Genomic DNA, 16,294 nt, shown 5'->3' with positions numbered 1-16,294 from the left:
TTTATTTATTTATTTGAGAGGGAGAGAGCATGAGCAAGGTGAGGGGCAGGGGGAGAAGCAGGCTCCCCACTGAGCAGGGAACCCGACGTGGGGCTCGATCCAGGACTCCAGGATCATGACCTGAGCTGAAAGCAGATGCTTAATCAACTGAGCCACCCAGGCACCCCTTAAAAACACTTTTATTAGCAGGGTGTGCCTGGGTGGCTCAGTGAGGTAAGTGTCTGTCTTCAGCTCAGGTCATGATCCCGAGGTCCTGGGATGAAGCCCCGCATCGGACTCCCTGCTCAGAGGGGAGTCTACTTGTCTCTCTCCCTCTTCTTCTGCTGCTCCCTACCATTTGTGCGCTCACTCGCTCTCTCTCACTTCCTCTCTCTCAAGTAAATAAATAAAATCTTAAAAAAAAACCACTTTTATTAGCTTTGATAAACTACTGAAAGAGACAGAATGATTAAAAAATGGTTTTATCATATTAAAAAAATGCATGGGGGGTCGAACAAGCCAAAGTGTTCATGATGGACAGTGATAGCTTTTTTCTTTTCTCAATTCAAATTTTCAGCTACTTTCAGGTCTGAGCTCATGTTACTTTGAAAAGCAAAGAGTTTGCTATGAAAATATATAAATCAATATAAACAGTGAGTGATCAACTATCATTAGACTCATCAGAGAGATTCAAATTACCTAAAAATATAATGCAAAGACTGCAAGCATCTGAGTAACTTGCAGTTGTGAAGAGGCAAACTATAATTAAGACAAGCTGAAGCAAATTCTCATGGTTGGAAAAAAAAAAAGAAGAAAAATCCTTCCTGATGGTGACCAAAACAAGGTATTTACTGTATATGAAAGTAGCATGATGTACAGGAAAGAGTACACCCTCTGAAATGCTCAAGTGCAAGTTCCACCATTTATTAACATCATGACCTCAGTTTCCTGGTCTGTAAAATGGAAACACAGGAGCTCTTCTTTTTACAAACTTTCATAGATAACAAACTAGGTTCCAATCTGAGCAAAAATCCTGTTAACTCTGCCTACCCAAGCACAATCATTTGAACCTTGGTGGTTACACTACTGTTAGTCTACAGACCTCTATTCTATCTGAAGCAGTGTCTTTTTTAATAAATATATTTATGATTAAAAGATGAAAGAATATTAACGTCTTTGGATAACATCTAAGAGAGCTGAAAAGAATCTTGGGTTGGAACCAATGTCATCAAACCTACATTTACCTCTTGAGCACTGGTCACCTGGACCTAGTAACAAATGGACTTTAAAAAAATCTTTTGGAATGGGGCACCTGGGTGATGCAGTCAGTTAAGAATCAACTCTTGGTTTCAGTTCAGGTCGTGATCTGCATCCAGGTCATGAGATGGAGCCCCACAATGGGCTCCACGCTCAGTGAGGATTCTGCTTGGGATTCTCTCTCTCTCCCCCTCTGCCCCTCCTGCTTGTGCTCTCTCACATGCTCTCTCCCTAAAATAAATACAACTTTTAAAAAATCTTTTGGAAATTAACTGGTACATAAGAAGATTTTGTGCTATTATACAACTACCATCCAGGGTTGGTTATGAGAATTAAATGACACAAGGCAGATAGAATCCTGGCACATTCCTTTTTCTTTTTTTAAGAATGAATTGTTTGTTTGTTTGTTTGTTTATAAATAACACGAAGCAGGGGTAGTGGCCGAGGGGGAGGGAGAGAGAATCCCAAGCAGGCTCCACACGAGTGTGGAGCCCTACACGGCACTCCTGTTCCATCTCACAACCCGGACATCATGACCTGAGCCCAAACCAAGAGTCGAGGCTTAAACCACTGAGCCACCCAAGCGCCCCTGGCATATTCTTATAATATATTCTTTTCAGATCGATACAATGGTACATGGACCACTGAATCTTCAAGAAATGTCAAAGCAACTTGTGTGTATCCCCTCCAAGTCGTATTTTTTTTAAGTTAGAAATCATTCTTTATAACGTGTATTCTCTTGGAATGCCAAAATAAGAGTAGCTTTACAAAAGGCCAGATCTGATCTATAAAACTGGACCCATACAAATTGAATCCAGACTTACTCCACTCTCACTCTTCATAGTGTTTGAGAAAGTGTTTTTCTAAGGCAAAAAGCCTACAAATCAACCAATCATAAGTCCATCTCAAAAAAAGGTAACCATAAGAAACCTACCTGCATTATCTGGGCCAAAACTGTACAGCTAATACTGGATCTATTTCAAAGTAGCAACAAATCTTAAAGTTTATAAATAATGCTTGGATTTGATATTGAGGAAACTCAGTTAAGAAAGGCATTAATTATCCTAAGTATTGGAGTTAGGCTGGGTCAAGATAGACCATAATTTTAAAGAAAATTCCGAAAGTTTTCTCAAGCCAATTCTATGGGACAAAGCATGCAAACCCCTGAGAAACATGCCAGCATCTGCCCTCAATTCCAGAAGCAGGAAGCAAAGATGTGACCCAATCACATGATAATAAAGCACAGTCCATCTGTTCAGAGAACTTGCATCACGTAAGCCACGACCAAGAAAGAACAGCAAAAGGCAGGCAGTTTGTTGACATGTGCAGAGGGCTCTGTGGTTTGAAGAGACATGTTCTCACATTTCAAAAGGGCCATCCATAAAATAATGGCATTTTCAAAACCCAGGTCATTAGAAATGAACATATTTGATGCACTACAAAGGTACTACCAGAATGGTGCTGAGTTCAGATTAACTGTTTCAACAGGCTTAGAAGAACCTTTCAGCAAAGGTCTTCTCCATACAAGCAGCCCTCCCCAGAGGAACAGATTTATCTCCCTCTTGATTACTTTGATCATGTCAGTTCCCTATTTAATTTCAATAACTAAGGAGAGCATCTAAAATTCTAAACCTAGACCATGTAACTGCAAGGCCTTTCAATTACATCCATTTTAATTAAACCCCAAACAGTTTCACCATCTTTTAAACTACTAAAGCCTACTCTTCTCAGTCAATAAGCTCTACACCTGGGTTTTTTATCAACAATATAAAAATGATATTGACCTTCTCTTGAGGACCTTTCAACCACCACCACCACCTCTCCGCGTCCACAGTCCATCAGAAGTCACTTTTCATAAGTTCTGTGAAATTCAAGATAACTTCACTTAGGTAAGTCACTCCATTAACCCTGCCCTCCCCCCCTCCAAGTCCTTCATATTCTTTAAAGCACAGATTTGGAATGAGATAATCTAAATTCTTGTCTTAGTTCTGCCTGACCCTGAGAAATTCACCTAACCTCTGATGTCATTTTTTTCCCTTGTCAACTGAAGTGACTTAGAACTTTCACCAATCGAATGCCTACCCCTGGTGGGCAGCCCATAATATTATCTTCCCTTATTCATCCCACTTAGATTACCTTTTTATTTTGTTTCCAGTCACATATTGCAGAGTTTTCAGAATTGGGGGAAAGAAATAGTGGGTAATACATCCAATCCAAACTCCACAGTGTAGAATAATGAACTTAACTCTAAAGAGGAACTTGCCATCCAGTCAATAAGTTTTGGTTCTGCCCTAGAGTAGGCCCCAGGACAGCCTTACCACTCATCAAATCCCCCCTCTCTGCTATTTAAATTCGAGCTACCCTTCAAAGTCAGCTTAAGTCCTAAAGTGTCTAGAAAGCCTCCCCCAATCACATCAGCCTACATTAATCATGTCCCTTTTTGAATGCTGATGCCTCTCTGTAGGGGTGATATTAAAATATTTAACCACTGGCTCCACAATGGTACCAAACGATCAGAAAGGATATCTGATCAATCAAAACACACGTGGTCCAGTGGAAATTGCTGGACGAACATTCAGTCCTACCTATTACTATCAATACAAAATAGCAATCTCAAACTCCAATACAACTTTCTCATTTGGTCTTCAAGATCTCATGAATTAGGAAAAGTAGGTACCATCTAGATTTTCTGCATAACTAGAGGTGAGGTTGGGACTAATAACCAAATTTAATAACCAACTGCTTTTTTCATCACATTACACAATTTTCCCATATTATATACACAGAATTGTCAATATTGCATAAACTGTACTTATATAAAACAGTAGAAATACTAAAGGAATGCTCAAATGGAATTCATTTAATCAACAAACATGTAAGTGGAACAGAATATAAAACACAGTGCTAGGTTCTGAGAGCATAAAGGAAAGAAAAGACATACCTTTGCCCTCTGGGGACCTATAACACATTCAAAAGTATAGATAAATGACAGTGCAAGATGGTAGAAATAAACAACACAAACTGAAACCCTAAGTGCTATACAGTTCGGGGAAATAAGGAATTTAGGAACTAAACCAGTACATGAAGCCAGAACTGAGAACTTCTCTCCTCATACTCCCAAAAGGGGCAAAATTAAGTATGTAGTTAAAAGGCTAAAAAAGTCAGGAGTCCGTGGAAAAACAGAAATTGCTGGAATTGAGGGTTTACAGTAGCAGCAAGAAGTGAGATCTTTGGTTGAATACTAGAGATGGCTCTAATCATAAGCCTCAAGTGCTGCTCTAAGTGCTGAATACAAATGGAAAATCTTGTAAACCCTTTGTGAGGGTGGCTGAGGAAGATTAGGTTGGCAGTAGCCTACAGAAAAGTCTAGATGAGAGAAACTGGAAAGCAACTAGATTCAAGGGATAACAGGCAGGACTAAATTGATGGCTGCATACAAAGAAAGGAAGAGACATTCAAGAGGCATTGATATAAAGAAGAGCTGGGTTCTAGGCATGTTTTCAAAGAAAAAACTTACACGATGGCAGAAAGGAAACTGGATTCTCACATGGGATATATATGTAGACATACTGGTACGGTACGGTACGAATCTGTGTATTAGGGACAGGGAACCAATTTCCCTAGAGAAATCAATGTTAGAAAGAGGAGAAGCTGGGCAGAGAAATACAAAACTGATACCCAGACAATAAGGAACAACTGCAAGGTCTTAAAAAAGAAGCCAAATTATAAATTCAAAAGTGCATGTGAGCTTCTTCAGAATGTATGAAAGATCAACATCAACATAACAAACAAGCGTGGGCAGACCAGTTGAGGTAGTCTAGACTTAAGAATAATAGCACCTGGATCAGCTGTGTATTGTATGCATGCCAGTGTAGTCTATAAGCTTCTCCCCAGCAGGGACTGAGCAATGTTCCATACATCAGTTAAGTCTAATACTGTTACTTGAATACACGAACACTTAGTGTGACTGGCTAAGTGGAAAACAGTTAACTATGCCATTACAGTTAGGAGTGGTGAAGAAATGTTACTTTTGCTTGATACATAACTACCGATTCTCTCACCTGTCCACGTATTTACCTTGCCCCCACGCCTTAGGCCAATGTCAAAAATCCAGTTTCCTCTACTGTAGGCCCAATATGAAGGGACTCCAGGAATGTACTAGGAGTCAGGAGGAAGCCAACCTGATTCTCATATTGTGAGGGTAAAATGAATAATAAAGACCAACTGCTCACTGGTGGACTGAACAGAAATATGGGTTGTGCCAGACTGAGGTGTGTATACACACACACACTTTAATATATAGGTTTTGGAAACACTGAACTCTGGGCGCAAATCCTAACTCCTGTCCTTAGTAACTGAGTACTTAACCTGTTCTAAACTCAGTTTTCTCATCTATATATGGGGCAAATGCCACTAACCCTGAGGGTTTCATCGTGAGCATTTGATAATGTACTTTGGTGTACTTTATGCATCTACATCATAATAAGCTCTTAACAGACAGTAGATATTGGCACTCTCACTCTTGAGGTTTTTGGTTTTTAAAACATTTGGTATTCAATTTTAGAGACAGAAATGTACTTTCACTGTAATTTAGTTTCTAACACTAAGGATCTATATTTCAGTTTCTAGTATTTTAGTCTGGATGTTAACAGTTTTTCACTGTTCTTTCCACGGAGATTGGTCATGACCACGTACCCCATCCTGATTTAGTATTTTGGAAAACGGAGCAAACATTCTCCCTTGAAAACCAAACTACACAGAGACTACTGATTCAAACTACTCTCACTCAAGAAAAGGAACACTAGCGATATTCCTTCGAGGAAATAAAAGCGTTTGATCAATTCACAGAGTCATTCCCATTCAAACATTCCAAACCCCGCAGAGTGAGCAAACGTTCAAGTTTCTACTACGAAAACAATCTGTAGCCTTCTGGTTACTGGATTCACTTCAACACTTCCCAGACGCACCAGAGAAGAAACATTCCGCTCATCTTCGTGCCTCCTTCTCACACAAAGCTTCGCGGCTCCCCTTCCAAAGCCACCCCTGGCTGGAGAAGCAGCCCCTCTCGGCGGGGTCGGGCGGGCGCCCACAGCCAGGGCGGCCCTGTGACCCGGGGGGTCTCCACCACACGTCGCCCCCTCCCACCTCCCGACAGGCTCAGAGTTTCTCACCCGCCCGGGAAGCCTCTGGCGACCCCAACCCCGCCCCGGGCCCCGGGAGCCTCGGGCACCCTCCCGCTCCGGGTGGGGTGCCCAGACAACGCTACACGGCGCCCCAGCTCCGCCAGGCCCGGCCAGTCGCACACCCCCTGGCCCTCGGTCCGCGCCCCCTCGCTCCCCAGAAAGCAGCCCGGCCCTCGGCTCGCTCCGCCCGATGCCACCTCCCCCGGGGGAACCCGGAGCAGGGGCCGCCGCCGGCTGCAGACCACGTCCACCAGCGCTCGGACACACGCCCACGCCCCGCCCGCGCTCCTCGCCCATGATTTGCGTGGCGGCCGCCAGGCCAGGCCAGCCCGGCCCTGGGCCGGCGCCGCCACCTGCGCCCCCGGCCCCGCGCCATGTTTGAGAAAGAGAGGGAGCGAGCCAGAGGCCGGGCCCGGCCCGCGCGCGCCCCGCAGCCGCCCGCCAGCCCTGCCGCGCCGCCGCTCACCCGTCGTCCCCGGGACCAGCGTCGCCGCCGCCGCCAACACGAGGAGGAGCAGCCGGGGACGCGGAGCAGCGGCCGCCGCCTCCATGGTCCCGCCGCCACCGCCTGTGGCTCGGTCCGGCCCGGCCGCCGCCTCGCCTCAGTAAGCCTCGCCTCGCCCCACCTCCCGCCGCCGCGGCGGCCTCGCTCCGGCCCTTTGTAACTGCTCGGGGGCTGCGCGTCCATTGGCTGCCGGGCTCCCGCCGGCCCCGCCTCCCGGCTGTCGGCGAGCGGCCGAGCGGGACCCAGCCCGGAGCCCCGCCTACAGGCCCGCTGGACAGCCAATCCGCAGCTGCGGGCGCCGGCCTCTGGACACGCCCCCAGACTCCCCAGGGGCCGTGCTGCTAGACCCCTGCCCCAGCCAGAGCCGCTCCGCGCTAGGAGGAGGCAGGGTCGGGTCAGGGTCTAGCGCGCCCCGACCCGGCCTAGCCTTCGGCCCGGGAGGGCTAGGGTTACGCGAGGGGTGTGTCTGGGTGTGAGTCGCTTTCGGAAAAAGGCTGTGGCCGCTCTACGCTCTTTTCTTTAGCCTTCTCCAAGCACCTAAGATCTAGTACTGACCCCAATCCCAACCCGACCCCCATTCACAGCCCTGCACCACCAATCCCCAACACGTTCACCCAGATCCGCGGCATCGTCACGCAGGCTTCAACTTCCACTTCCCAGATCCACGCCTCAACTTTCAACATTTCCCCCAAATCTTTCCTCAGTGCCTTCCATATAAGACTCACGTCTTCTGTTTCCTCCCGCTGTCAGTGTCTAACCCCAACCAAATTCCAGGCCCTGAAAGTCCTGAAATCCTGGCCTCAGACTTCAATCAGATCCTGAGCTCTGACACGCCCCCCCCTCCCCCCCGCCCCCCCGCCCCGAATAGCCTCTCTCCCTCCGAAACAAGGAGCAGACCCAGAAAGGGGCTCCACACTCTCTCCTTCTGACCTCTTCCTGATCCAGGTGGGAAAGGGAAGGTCCCCACCCCCAACCCCCAAAGGAGTAGGACTTCCCTTCTTAGCTCGCAGCACTTCTCCTTTGGCGGAGGGGGAGCAGTCAATACTTTGACTTGCCTCTGACACGCCTGCACAATAATTCTGAGGTGTCACTAGAAACCCAAATAAACTCGGCTACGTTTTCATTCTGAATTCCTAATTTACTGTGAGACGCTCCACCCACCTTCCCTCTGGGACACCAAAATGAGCTCCAGATTTGTAATTCTTCCTGTCAGACTAGTCCTCTCTTCAGACACAAACACAGCCGAGGAGGCTGTTACATAGAACAGAGAACATTTTTCCGCAGAACCGTTTAAGGAGAAAATTTTATTTTCTGTGTGATTTGAGCTTGGAATTAAATAAACCTTGGTAGCAGGAATCAGAATCACCCTCTAGCATCGATTTGTAAATCACTTTAGCGCTGCTCCTCCATGAGCTCTTGACCTACCTGAAAGGACTTCCCTCCCGAGCTGTAAAAGGGCAGGGTGGGGGTGTTGGAGCTGGGATCTGAGACCTGCCCTACTCCCCTCCCGTGTCGGACCCTCATTTGAACAAGTCCATTAACCTTTCTGAGTCTCCATGTCTTCATCTGTAAAATGGAAATAATATATCCCCTGGTCAGTGAGAGGATATAAGATTTGGGGGTTCCCCTCCTGCTCTTTCAAGTTCTATTTCTAGGCCCTCCCTCGAGACACTTCATCTGCTCCTACCTGGACAGGTAAGGGAGGGTGGGTATACACTGACTTGCCCACCTAGGGATGCAGCTACTACCAAAAACATGGCATAGCCTGCTCTCTTGTGCTCTCTTGGCTGCTGGTGACCATCAGCAGCAAGCTCTCCTCTTGCTCCCTGCCGCAGGGCCCAGAAGGCAGGCAAAGACTGCTTCTGGCTGGCTCCAGTCCTAATCTCCCTCGGTTCCAGGTTTTTCAGTGGAGATGTGGACGGTAAGTCAGGGTCCTAATGATACCTGAGGTCTGTAGACTGTTCTTTCGCTGCTCTATTCTCAGTGTCTTCCATGAGAGCTCAGGAGATATTTATTGAATGAATGAATGAATGATTCACCTCGGACAAGTGAAGTGTCTTTCTCTCATCAGATTCTCTCATTAGATTCTTCATCTCTGAAATGAAATATTGTTTTTTAAAGATTTTATTTATTTATTTGACAGAGAGAGACACAGTGAGAGAGGGAACACAAGCGGGGGGAGCGGGAGAGGGAGAAGCAGGCTTCCCGCAGAGCAGGGAGCCCCATGCGGTGCTCGATCCCAGGACCCTGAGACCATGACCCGAGCAGAAGGCAGATGCTTAACGACTGAGCCACCCAGGTGCCCCTTTAAAATGAAATATTCTTCCTACTCCATTTATAAATAAAAGGGACTGAATCACATGTCTTGGGCCCCTTAGATGACGTAATGTGTCTAGAACAGCGTCTAGAACATAGTAAATACATTTTTTTAGAACATAGTAAATATTTAGTTAATGCCATTTCCTTTGCCCAGCCCCTTCAGGCTCTGTTTGATTCTAATCAGCATTCATGTTCTGTTAACCTGCGCCTTTGCCTTATGGAACCTCAGTTAATCAGTGTTAGATTATCTTCTATGACACACTTCCAGTTCCTTAACATTTTCCATGGAATTGAGTGTCTTCATTAGAACACTGAGGAACAGGAAGGAGGAACAGACTATTTTTAAATTTTATTTTCCTGATATTAGGAAGAAATTTCCATGAGCCATGGATCCACAAATAAACTACGTTGGAATGGAACAGTAAATTATAAGTTTAAAATCATGGTTCTCAAACTTTAACATGTCTCCAAATTCACTGGAGAACTTTTAAAAATGCAGCTTCCTGGGGGTCAGGTGTCAGCCCTAGAGAGTCTGCATTAGTTCATCTGAAGGAGGTCCCCACGTGATTCTGCTGTGGGTGTCACTGGGCCACACTTTAAAAGACACTGGTTTAGAAAGTGTTACCTTGAAATTCAATAAATAAAAATGCATGTACTGATTTCCCCTTTTGAGAAAGGGAGGGCAATGGAAAGAAGCCTCTGGCTTTGGAGGCCTCGCTGGGATGCTGGTTCTACCATTTACTACATGCAGGATCTGTGCACACTACTCGATTTCTCTGAGATTTCATATCGCCCCAGTGTGAAATGGGATAATGACTCATATATTTGTCGTAAGGTCTAAATGAGCTATTGCACATGAAGAATCTATCGTAAATGTGAATTCCCTTCACAGTCTCTATAGGCTCTGAAAAAGGCTTGTTTACTCTGTCTTGATTTAATAGGGAAGAAACTGAGGACCAGCCCCCAGCAAGTCAGATTCAGAGCCAGGACTAAGAGACTCTCACTCCTGTGCTTTGTCCTCTGCACAATGCTACCTCTTAGTCTTCCTGCCAGGTACATTGTTTGCTTTTCCTTTTGGATTATTCCCTCAGGTAAAGTTTTCTCCCAAATGGAGAGCAGAGATGGTTAGTTGCCTAAACTATATTCATTCCTACATTCACTTTATGAACAGAATCCTCATTTCCTTTGGGAAAGCAGTTCACCTAGCTAAAAATCTTAATTTCTCCGGCACCTGGCACCTAGATATGACCATGTGACAGAGTTCTGGCCAGTGAAATATAAGAAGCCTACCAGGCAGAGCTTGTTGGGAAGATATTGTTTTCTCTATAAAGACTCGTCACATTCTCACCTTCTTTCCATCTGGAACAAAGCTGCAATGCCTGGAAGTACAGCAGCTATTTTGTGAGCATAAGGATGGTGGCCATAACTAGGAACAGTAGAGAGAAACTAGGAATGGATAGAGTAGATAACTAGGAATGGAGAGAGTCTGGGTCCTTGGTAAATTCCTTGAGCAACTGTACCAGCTCTAAATGCTTATCACTGACGTTCATATTATATGAGAAAAATAAATATGTCCTCTTTTTTAACCTTAAAACACTTCAATTCTGGTCAATGCTATCTATTATATATTTTGTTTCTAATTTTTTAACCTACAAGCTAGTATTGATTTATACCATTATTATCTATTGCTAACTCCTGGGCTCCTAACTAAATAACAAATCACCTCAAAACTTAGTGGCTTAGAATAATAACCATATTATTTCTCATGAGGCTGTGGGTAGGCTGGGCTGTTTTTCTTGGTCTAGGCCAATTTAAGATGATCTCAGCTGACCTCACTGCTATCAGGTGGCAGGTCAACTGGAAGCTGAACAGATCTATAATGGTCTAGTTCAGCTCCTTTATGTGGTTTTTCACTCTCTAGCAGGCTAGCCTAGGTTCGTTAACATGACAGTTCAGGGATCCAAGAGTTTACCACTGGCCCATCATTTCTGCCACCTCCCATTGGTTCGGGCCTGAATTAGGCCAAGCCCAAATTCAAAGGGTAGGGAAATTCCACCTCTTGATAAAAGGAACTGCAAGATCACATTGCAAAGGGGTGTAGAGACCTAGAGAGACATAAGTGTGGCCATTTTTTGCACACACTTTTTACCACTTTTTCTGATCTTCATTTTTTGTTATCCTTACACTTTCCATCTCAAATCACTTTAATTCCACCTGAAGTATATAACTTTTCGAATTCCCTTTAGAGAGAGATGACTTGGTAGCAAACAATTTTAGTTTTTGTTTGACTGAGATGACTATATTTAATCCTTATTTTTGGACAGTGTTTTCACTGGCTACAGAATTCTGGATTGGCAATTGCTTTCTCTCAACAATCAAAGCTATCATTCCACTGTCTCTGGCTTCCATTGTTGCTTATGGGAAATCAAGTATTAGTCCATTTCTCCTTTGTAGGTAATTGGTCTTTTCTGTCTACTTTTTTTTAATAGACTTTATTTTTTATAAATAAAAATATTTATAAGTGTTATAAATAATAAATAAAATATGTATTTTTTAGGTTCACAGCAAAAGTGAGCATAAACTACATAGAGGTCCCAAATATTCCCTGTCCCTACCCAGGCACAGCCTCCCCCACTATTAATATCCCCCATCAGAGTGGTACATTTGTTATAATCAATGAACCTGCACTGACACATCATTATTACCCAAAGTCCATAACTTACTTTAGACTTCACTCTTTGTGTTGTATATTCTATGGGTTTTAACAAACGTTTAATGACATGTATCTACCACTCCAGTATCATACACAGTAGTTTCCCTGCCCTAAAAATCCTCTGTGCTCAGCCTACTCATCCCTCCCTCCCCCTAACCCTTGGCACCCACCAATTTTTGTTGTCACCATAATTTTGCCTTTTCCAGAATGTCACATAGTCAAAATCATACTGTAGCCTTTTAAGATTGGCTTCTTTCACTAAGTAATATGCATTTAAGTTTCCTCCCTATCTTTTCGTGGCTTGATACTTCATTTCTTTTTAGCGCTGAATAACATTCCACTATATAGATTTACTGGAGTTTATTTATCCATTCACCCCCTGAAGGGTATCTTGGTTGCTTCCAAGTTTGGGCAATTATGGATGAAATGCTATAAACATCCCTGTGCAGGTTTTTGTGTGGACATAAGTTTTCGACTCATTTGGGTAAATACCAAGGAGCATGATTGCTGGATCATATGATAAGAGTATGTTTAGCTTTGTAAGAAACTGCCAAACTATCTTCCAAAGAGGCTGTACCATTTTGCATTCCCACTAGCAGTGAATGAGAGTCCTGTCGCTCCGTATCTGGCTGCTTTTATTTTATTGAATTTTTCATCTCTAGAAGTTTCATTTGGTTCTTTTGAAAATCTTCATTTCTCCTCTCGTTATGTCTACATTTTTCTTTATATCCCTAAACATATGAAGCATATTTATAATAGCTGTTTTAATGTACTCGTGGGATAATTCCATCTACTCTGTCATTTCTGGGTCTGTTTCTGTTTACTGATATTTTAGGCTCACATTTTCCTGCTGCTTCTTATGTCTAGTGGCGTTTTATTGGATGCCAGACATCGTAAATTTTAGGGTATGGAATGCTTTATTTTCCTGAAGAGTGTTGAACTTTTTCTGACAGTGAGTTCAGTTACTTGCAGATTAGTTTCACCCTTTTGAGGCTTATTTTAAAACTCCTTTGAGGGGCGCCTGGGTGGTTCAGTCATTAAGGGTCTGCCTTCAGCTCAGGTCATGATCCCACGGTCCTGGGATCGAGCCCCACATCGGGCTCCCTGCTCAGCCCAAAGCCTGCTTCTACTTCACCCACTCCCCCTGCTTGTGTTCCCTCTCTCGCTGTCTCTCTCTCTGTCAAATAAATAAATAAAATCTTTAAAAAATTAAAAAAAAAAATAAAACTCCTTTGGGACAAGTCCAAAATAACCATTATTCTAAGACTAATTCTGCATCACTTGTAAGGTATGTTCTTTCTGGGATCTCTGTTAAATGCTCTATATAGTCCACAAGATCTCTCTACTCTGGTTGGAGAGGACTCAAATGATTCCTGAATTGGTCTCAACTCTGCAAATCTGTTTTATAGATTCTCAGCATTTTTTCTTTCCTCCAAAGTTGTTCTTGCCAGCCTTGTGGGGGTTCATTCTCTGCATGCATAGATTAGTATTCAACCAAAGAGTCCAGAGGACCCCGATGCGGACTTCTCAAACTCTGGGCAGAACTCTTTCCTCTCCAGAACCCTGCCTTGCACATTCCAGCCGCTGTAGGTTCCCTGAGCACTGATCTCGATCTCAACTCAGAGGAAATGCTGAGCATCTGTGTTTGTTATTTATTTGCATATCATCTTCTGTGGAGTGCCTGTCCAAGCATTTTGCTCCAGTCTCATATTAATGATTTATAGGAGTTACCTGTATAACCCGGATATGAGTCTTGCCAAATGTGTGTATGGTGAACTTTTTGTTCTATTATTTTATTAATGTTATTTTTTAAAGAGTAGTCATTTTAATTGTTTTTCTTTACAGTTAGTTGTTTTTGTGTTTTGTCTAGAAAAAAATGCCTACCCTCAACCACAGAGATTTTCCTCTACATATTCTTCCAGTTGCTTTAAAGTTTCAGCTTTTACATGTAAGTCTTTAAGCCACCTTGAATTAACTCTTGTATAAGATGTGAGGTATGAGTCAAGGTTTAATTTTTCCTGTACTGACATTCGGTTGATCCAGTATGATTTGCTGAAAAAACTTTTCTTTCCCTTTGAAACTACATTGGTACCTTTTCAAAAATTGTATGTTTGCAGGCTTATTGCTGGACTCTCTTTTCTTTTACATTGGTCTAATTGTCTATCTTAATCCCAGTATCACTGTCTTGATTACTATACTTTATGGTAAGTTTTAAAATCATGTAGAGTTTGCCTCCCAATTTTGTTCTTCTTCAACATTGTTTTGCCTACTGTATAAGTAAATTATAATCATAGTTTGTCAATATCTACAAAAAAAAGCCTGCCAGAATTTTTATTGGGAATTGCATTGAATCTATAAATCAATTTTGGGAGAACTGACATCTTTATGATATTTATTATTCTAATCTAAAACATAGTATCTCCATCTATTCAGGTCTTTAATTTCTCTCAACAATGTTTTTTAGTTTTTATTGGTAGAAGTCATTCATAACATTTGTTAAATTTATTTCTAGCTAAATTTATGTTACAGTAAATGGAATTCATTTTAAATTTCGTTTTCTAATTATTGTTTCCATTAAGTTTCCTAAAATTTTTAGTTTTAATTCTAGTGTAGTTAACATACAGTGTTATATTGGTTTCAGTTGTGCAATATGGTGATGCAACAGTTCTCTACATTACTCAGCGCTCATCATGATAAGTGTCCTCTTAATCCCCTTCACCTATTTCACCCATCCCCCCACCCACCTCCCCTCTGGTGACTAGTTTGTTCTCTATGGTTAAGAGCCTGTTTCTTGGTTTGTTTCTCTCTCTCTCTTTTTTCTTTGCTCATTTGTTTTGTTTCTTAAATTCCACATGGGAGTGAAACCATATGGTACTTGTCTTTCTCTGACCGACTTATTTCACTTAGCATTATACTCTCTAGCTCCATCCATGTTGTTACAAATGGCAAGCTTTCATTCTTTTTTATGACTGAGTAATATTCCATTACACACACATGCACACGCACACACACACACACGCACACACACACATCCTGTCTTCTTTATCCATTCATCTATCAAGAGACATTTGGGCTGCTTGCATAATTTGGCTATTGTAAATAATGCTGCAATAAACATGGGGTGCATGTATCCCTTTGAATTCGCGTTTTTGTATTTTGGGGGTAAATACCCAGTAGTGCAATTACTAGGTCATAGGGGAGTTCTATTTTTAACTTTTTGAGGAACCTCTATACTATTTTCCACAGTGACTGCACCAATTTGCATTCCCACCAACAGTGCATGAGGGTTCCTTTTTCTCCACATCCTCGACAACACCTGTTGTTTTCTTGTGTTGTTGATTTTAGCCATTCTGACAGGTGTGAGGTGATATCTCATTGTGGTTTTGATTTGCATTTCCCTGATGATGCATCATCATCAGGGAAAAGATAGCATCTTTTCCTATGTCTGTTGGCCATCTGGTTGTCTTGTTTGGAGAAATGTCTGTTCGTGTCTTCTGCCCATTTTTAGTTGAATTATTTATCGGGGTATTGAATTGTGTATGTTCTCAAACATTTTGGATACTAACCCTTTATCTGATACGTGATTTGCAAATATCTTCTCCCATTCTGTAGGTTGTTTTCTAGTTTAGTTGTTTCCTTTGCTGTGCAGAAACTCTTCATTTTGATGTAGTCCCAGTAGTTTATTTTTGCTTTTGTTTCCCTTGCCTCAGGAGACATATCTAGAAAAATGTCGCTATAGCCAATGTTAGAGAAATTACTGCCTGGGCTCTCTTCTGGATTTTTATGGTTTCAGGTTAGGTCCTTAATCCATTTTGAGTTTATTTTTGTGTATGGTGTGAGAAAGTTGTCCAGTTTCATTCTTTTGCATGTGGTTGTCCAGTTTTCCCAACACCATTTGTTGAGCAGACTCTCTTTTCCCCCATTGCATATTCTTGCCTTCTTTGTTGAAGATTAATTGTCCATATAATCATGGGTTTATTTCTAAGCTCTCTATTCTGTTCCAGTGATCTATGGGTCTCTTTCTGCTCTAGTACCATACTGTTTTGATTATTACAGCTTTGTAGTATATCTTGTTACCTGGGATTATGATGCCTCCAGTTTTGTTCTTTTCATTATTTTATTTTTTTTAACAGTTTTGTTCTTTTTAAGGATTGCTTTGGCTATTCAGGGTCTTTTCTAGTTCCATACAAAATTTGGAATTTTTTGTTCTAGTTCTGTGTAAAATGCTGTAGGTATTTTGATAGGGATTGCATTAAATGTGTAGATTGCTTTGGGTATTATGGACATTTTAACAAAATTTGTTCTTCCAATCCATGAGCATGGAATGTCTTCCCATTT

The 16,294-nt window shown here is 42.6% G+C and overlaps 1 protein-coding gene across 3 annotated transcripts in view; it reads right to left on the bottom strand.

Annotated features, from left to right (window-relative positions):
• Positions 1 to 7,060, bottom strand: part of TGFBR1 (transforming growth factor beta receptor 1) — a 54,454-nt gene extending 47,394 nt beyond the window's left edge. For 2 of the 3 annotated variants that reach the window (XM_081803263.1, XM_081803264.1), the window contains exon 1: positions 6,886 to 7,060. In XM_081803263.1, the coding sequence (XP_081659389.1) occupies positions 6,886 to 6,970 (85 nt within the window). In that variant the 5' untranslated portion in view covers positions 6,971 to 7,060. Of the gene's footprint in view, positions 1 to 3,020; positions 3,098 to 6,885 lie in introns of all 3 variants that reach the window. The other variant, XM_081803265.1, reaches the window with a different exon arrangement.
• Positions 7,061 to 16,294: the final 9,234 nt, after the last annotated feature.

The sequence above is a fragment of the Leptonychotes weddellii genome, chromosome 14, assembly GCF_054177405.1.
Source record: "Leptonychotes weddellii isolate Sample4059 chromosome 14, ASM5417740v2, whole genome shotgun sequence".
NCBI lineage: Eukaryota > Metazoa > Chordata > Mammalia > Carnivora > Phocidae > Leptonychotes > Leptonychotes weddellii.
This window is presented reverse-complemented; position numbering and strand designations above follow the sequence as displayed.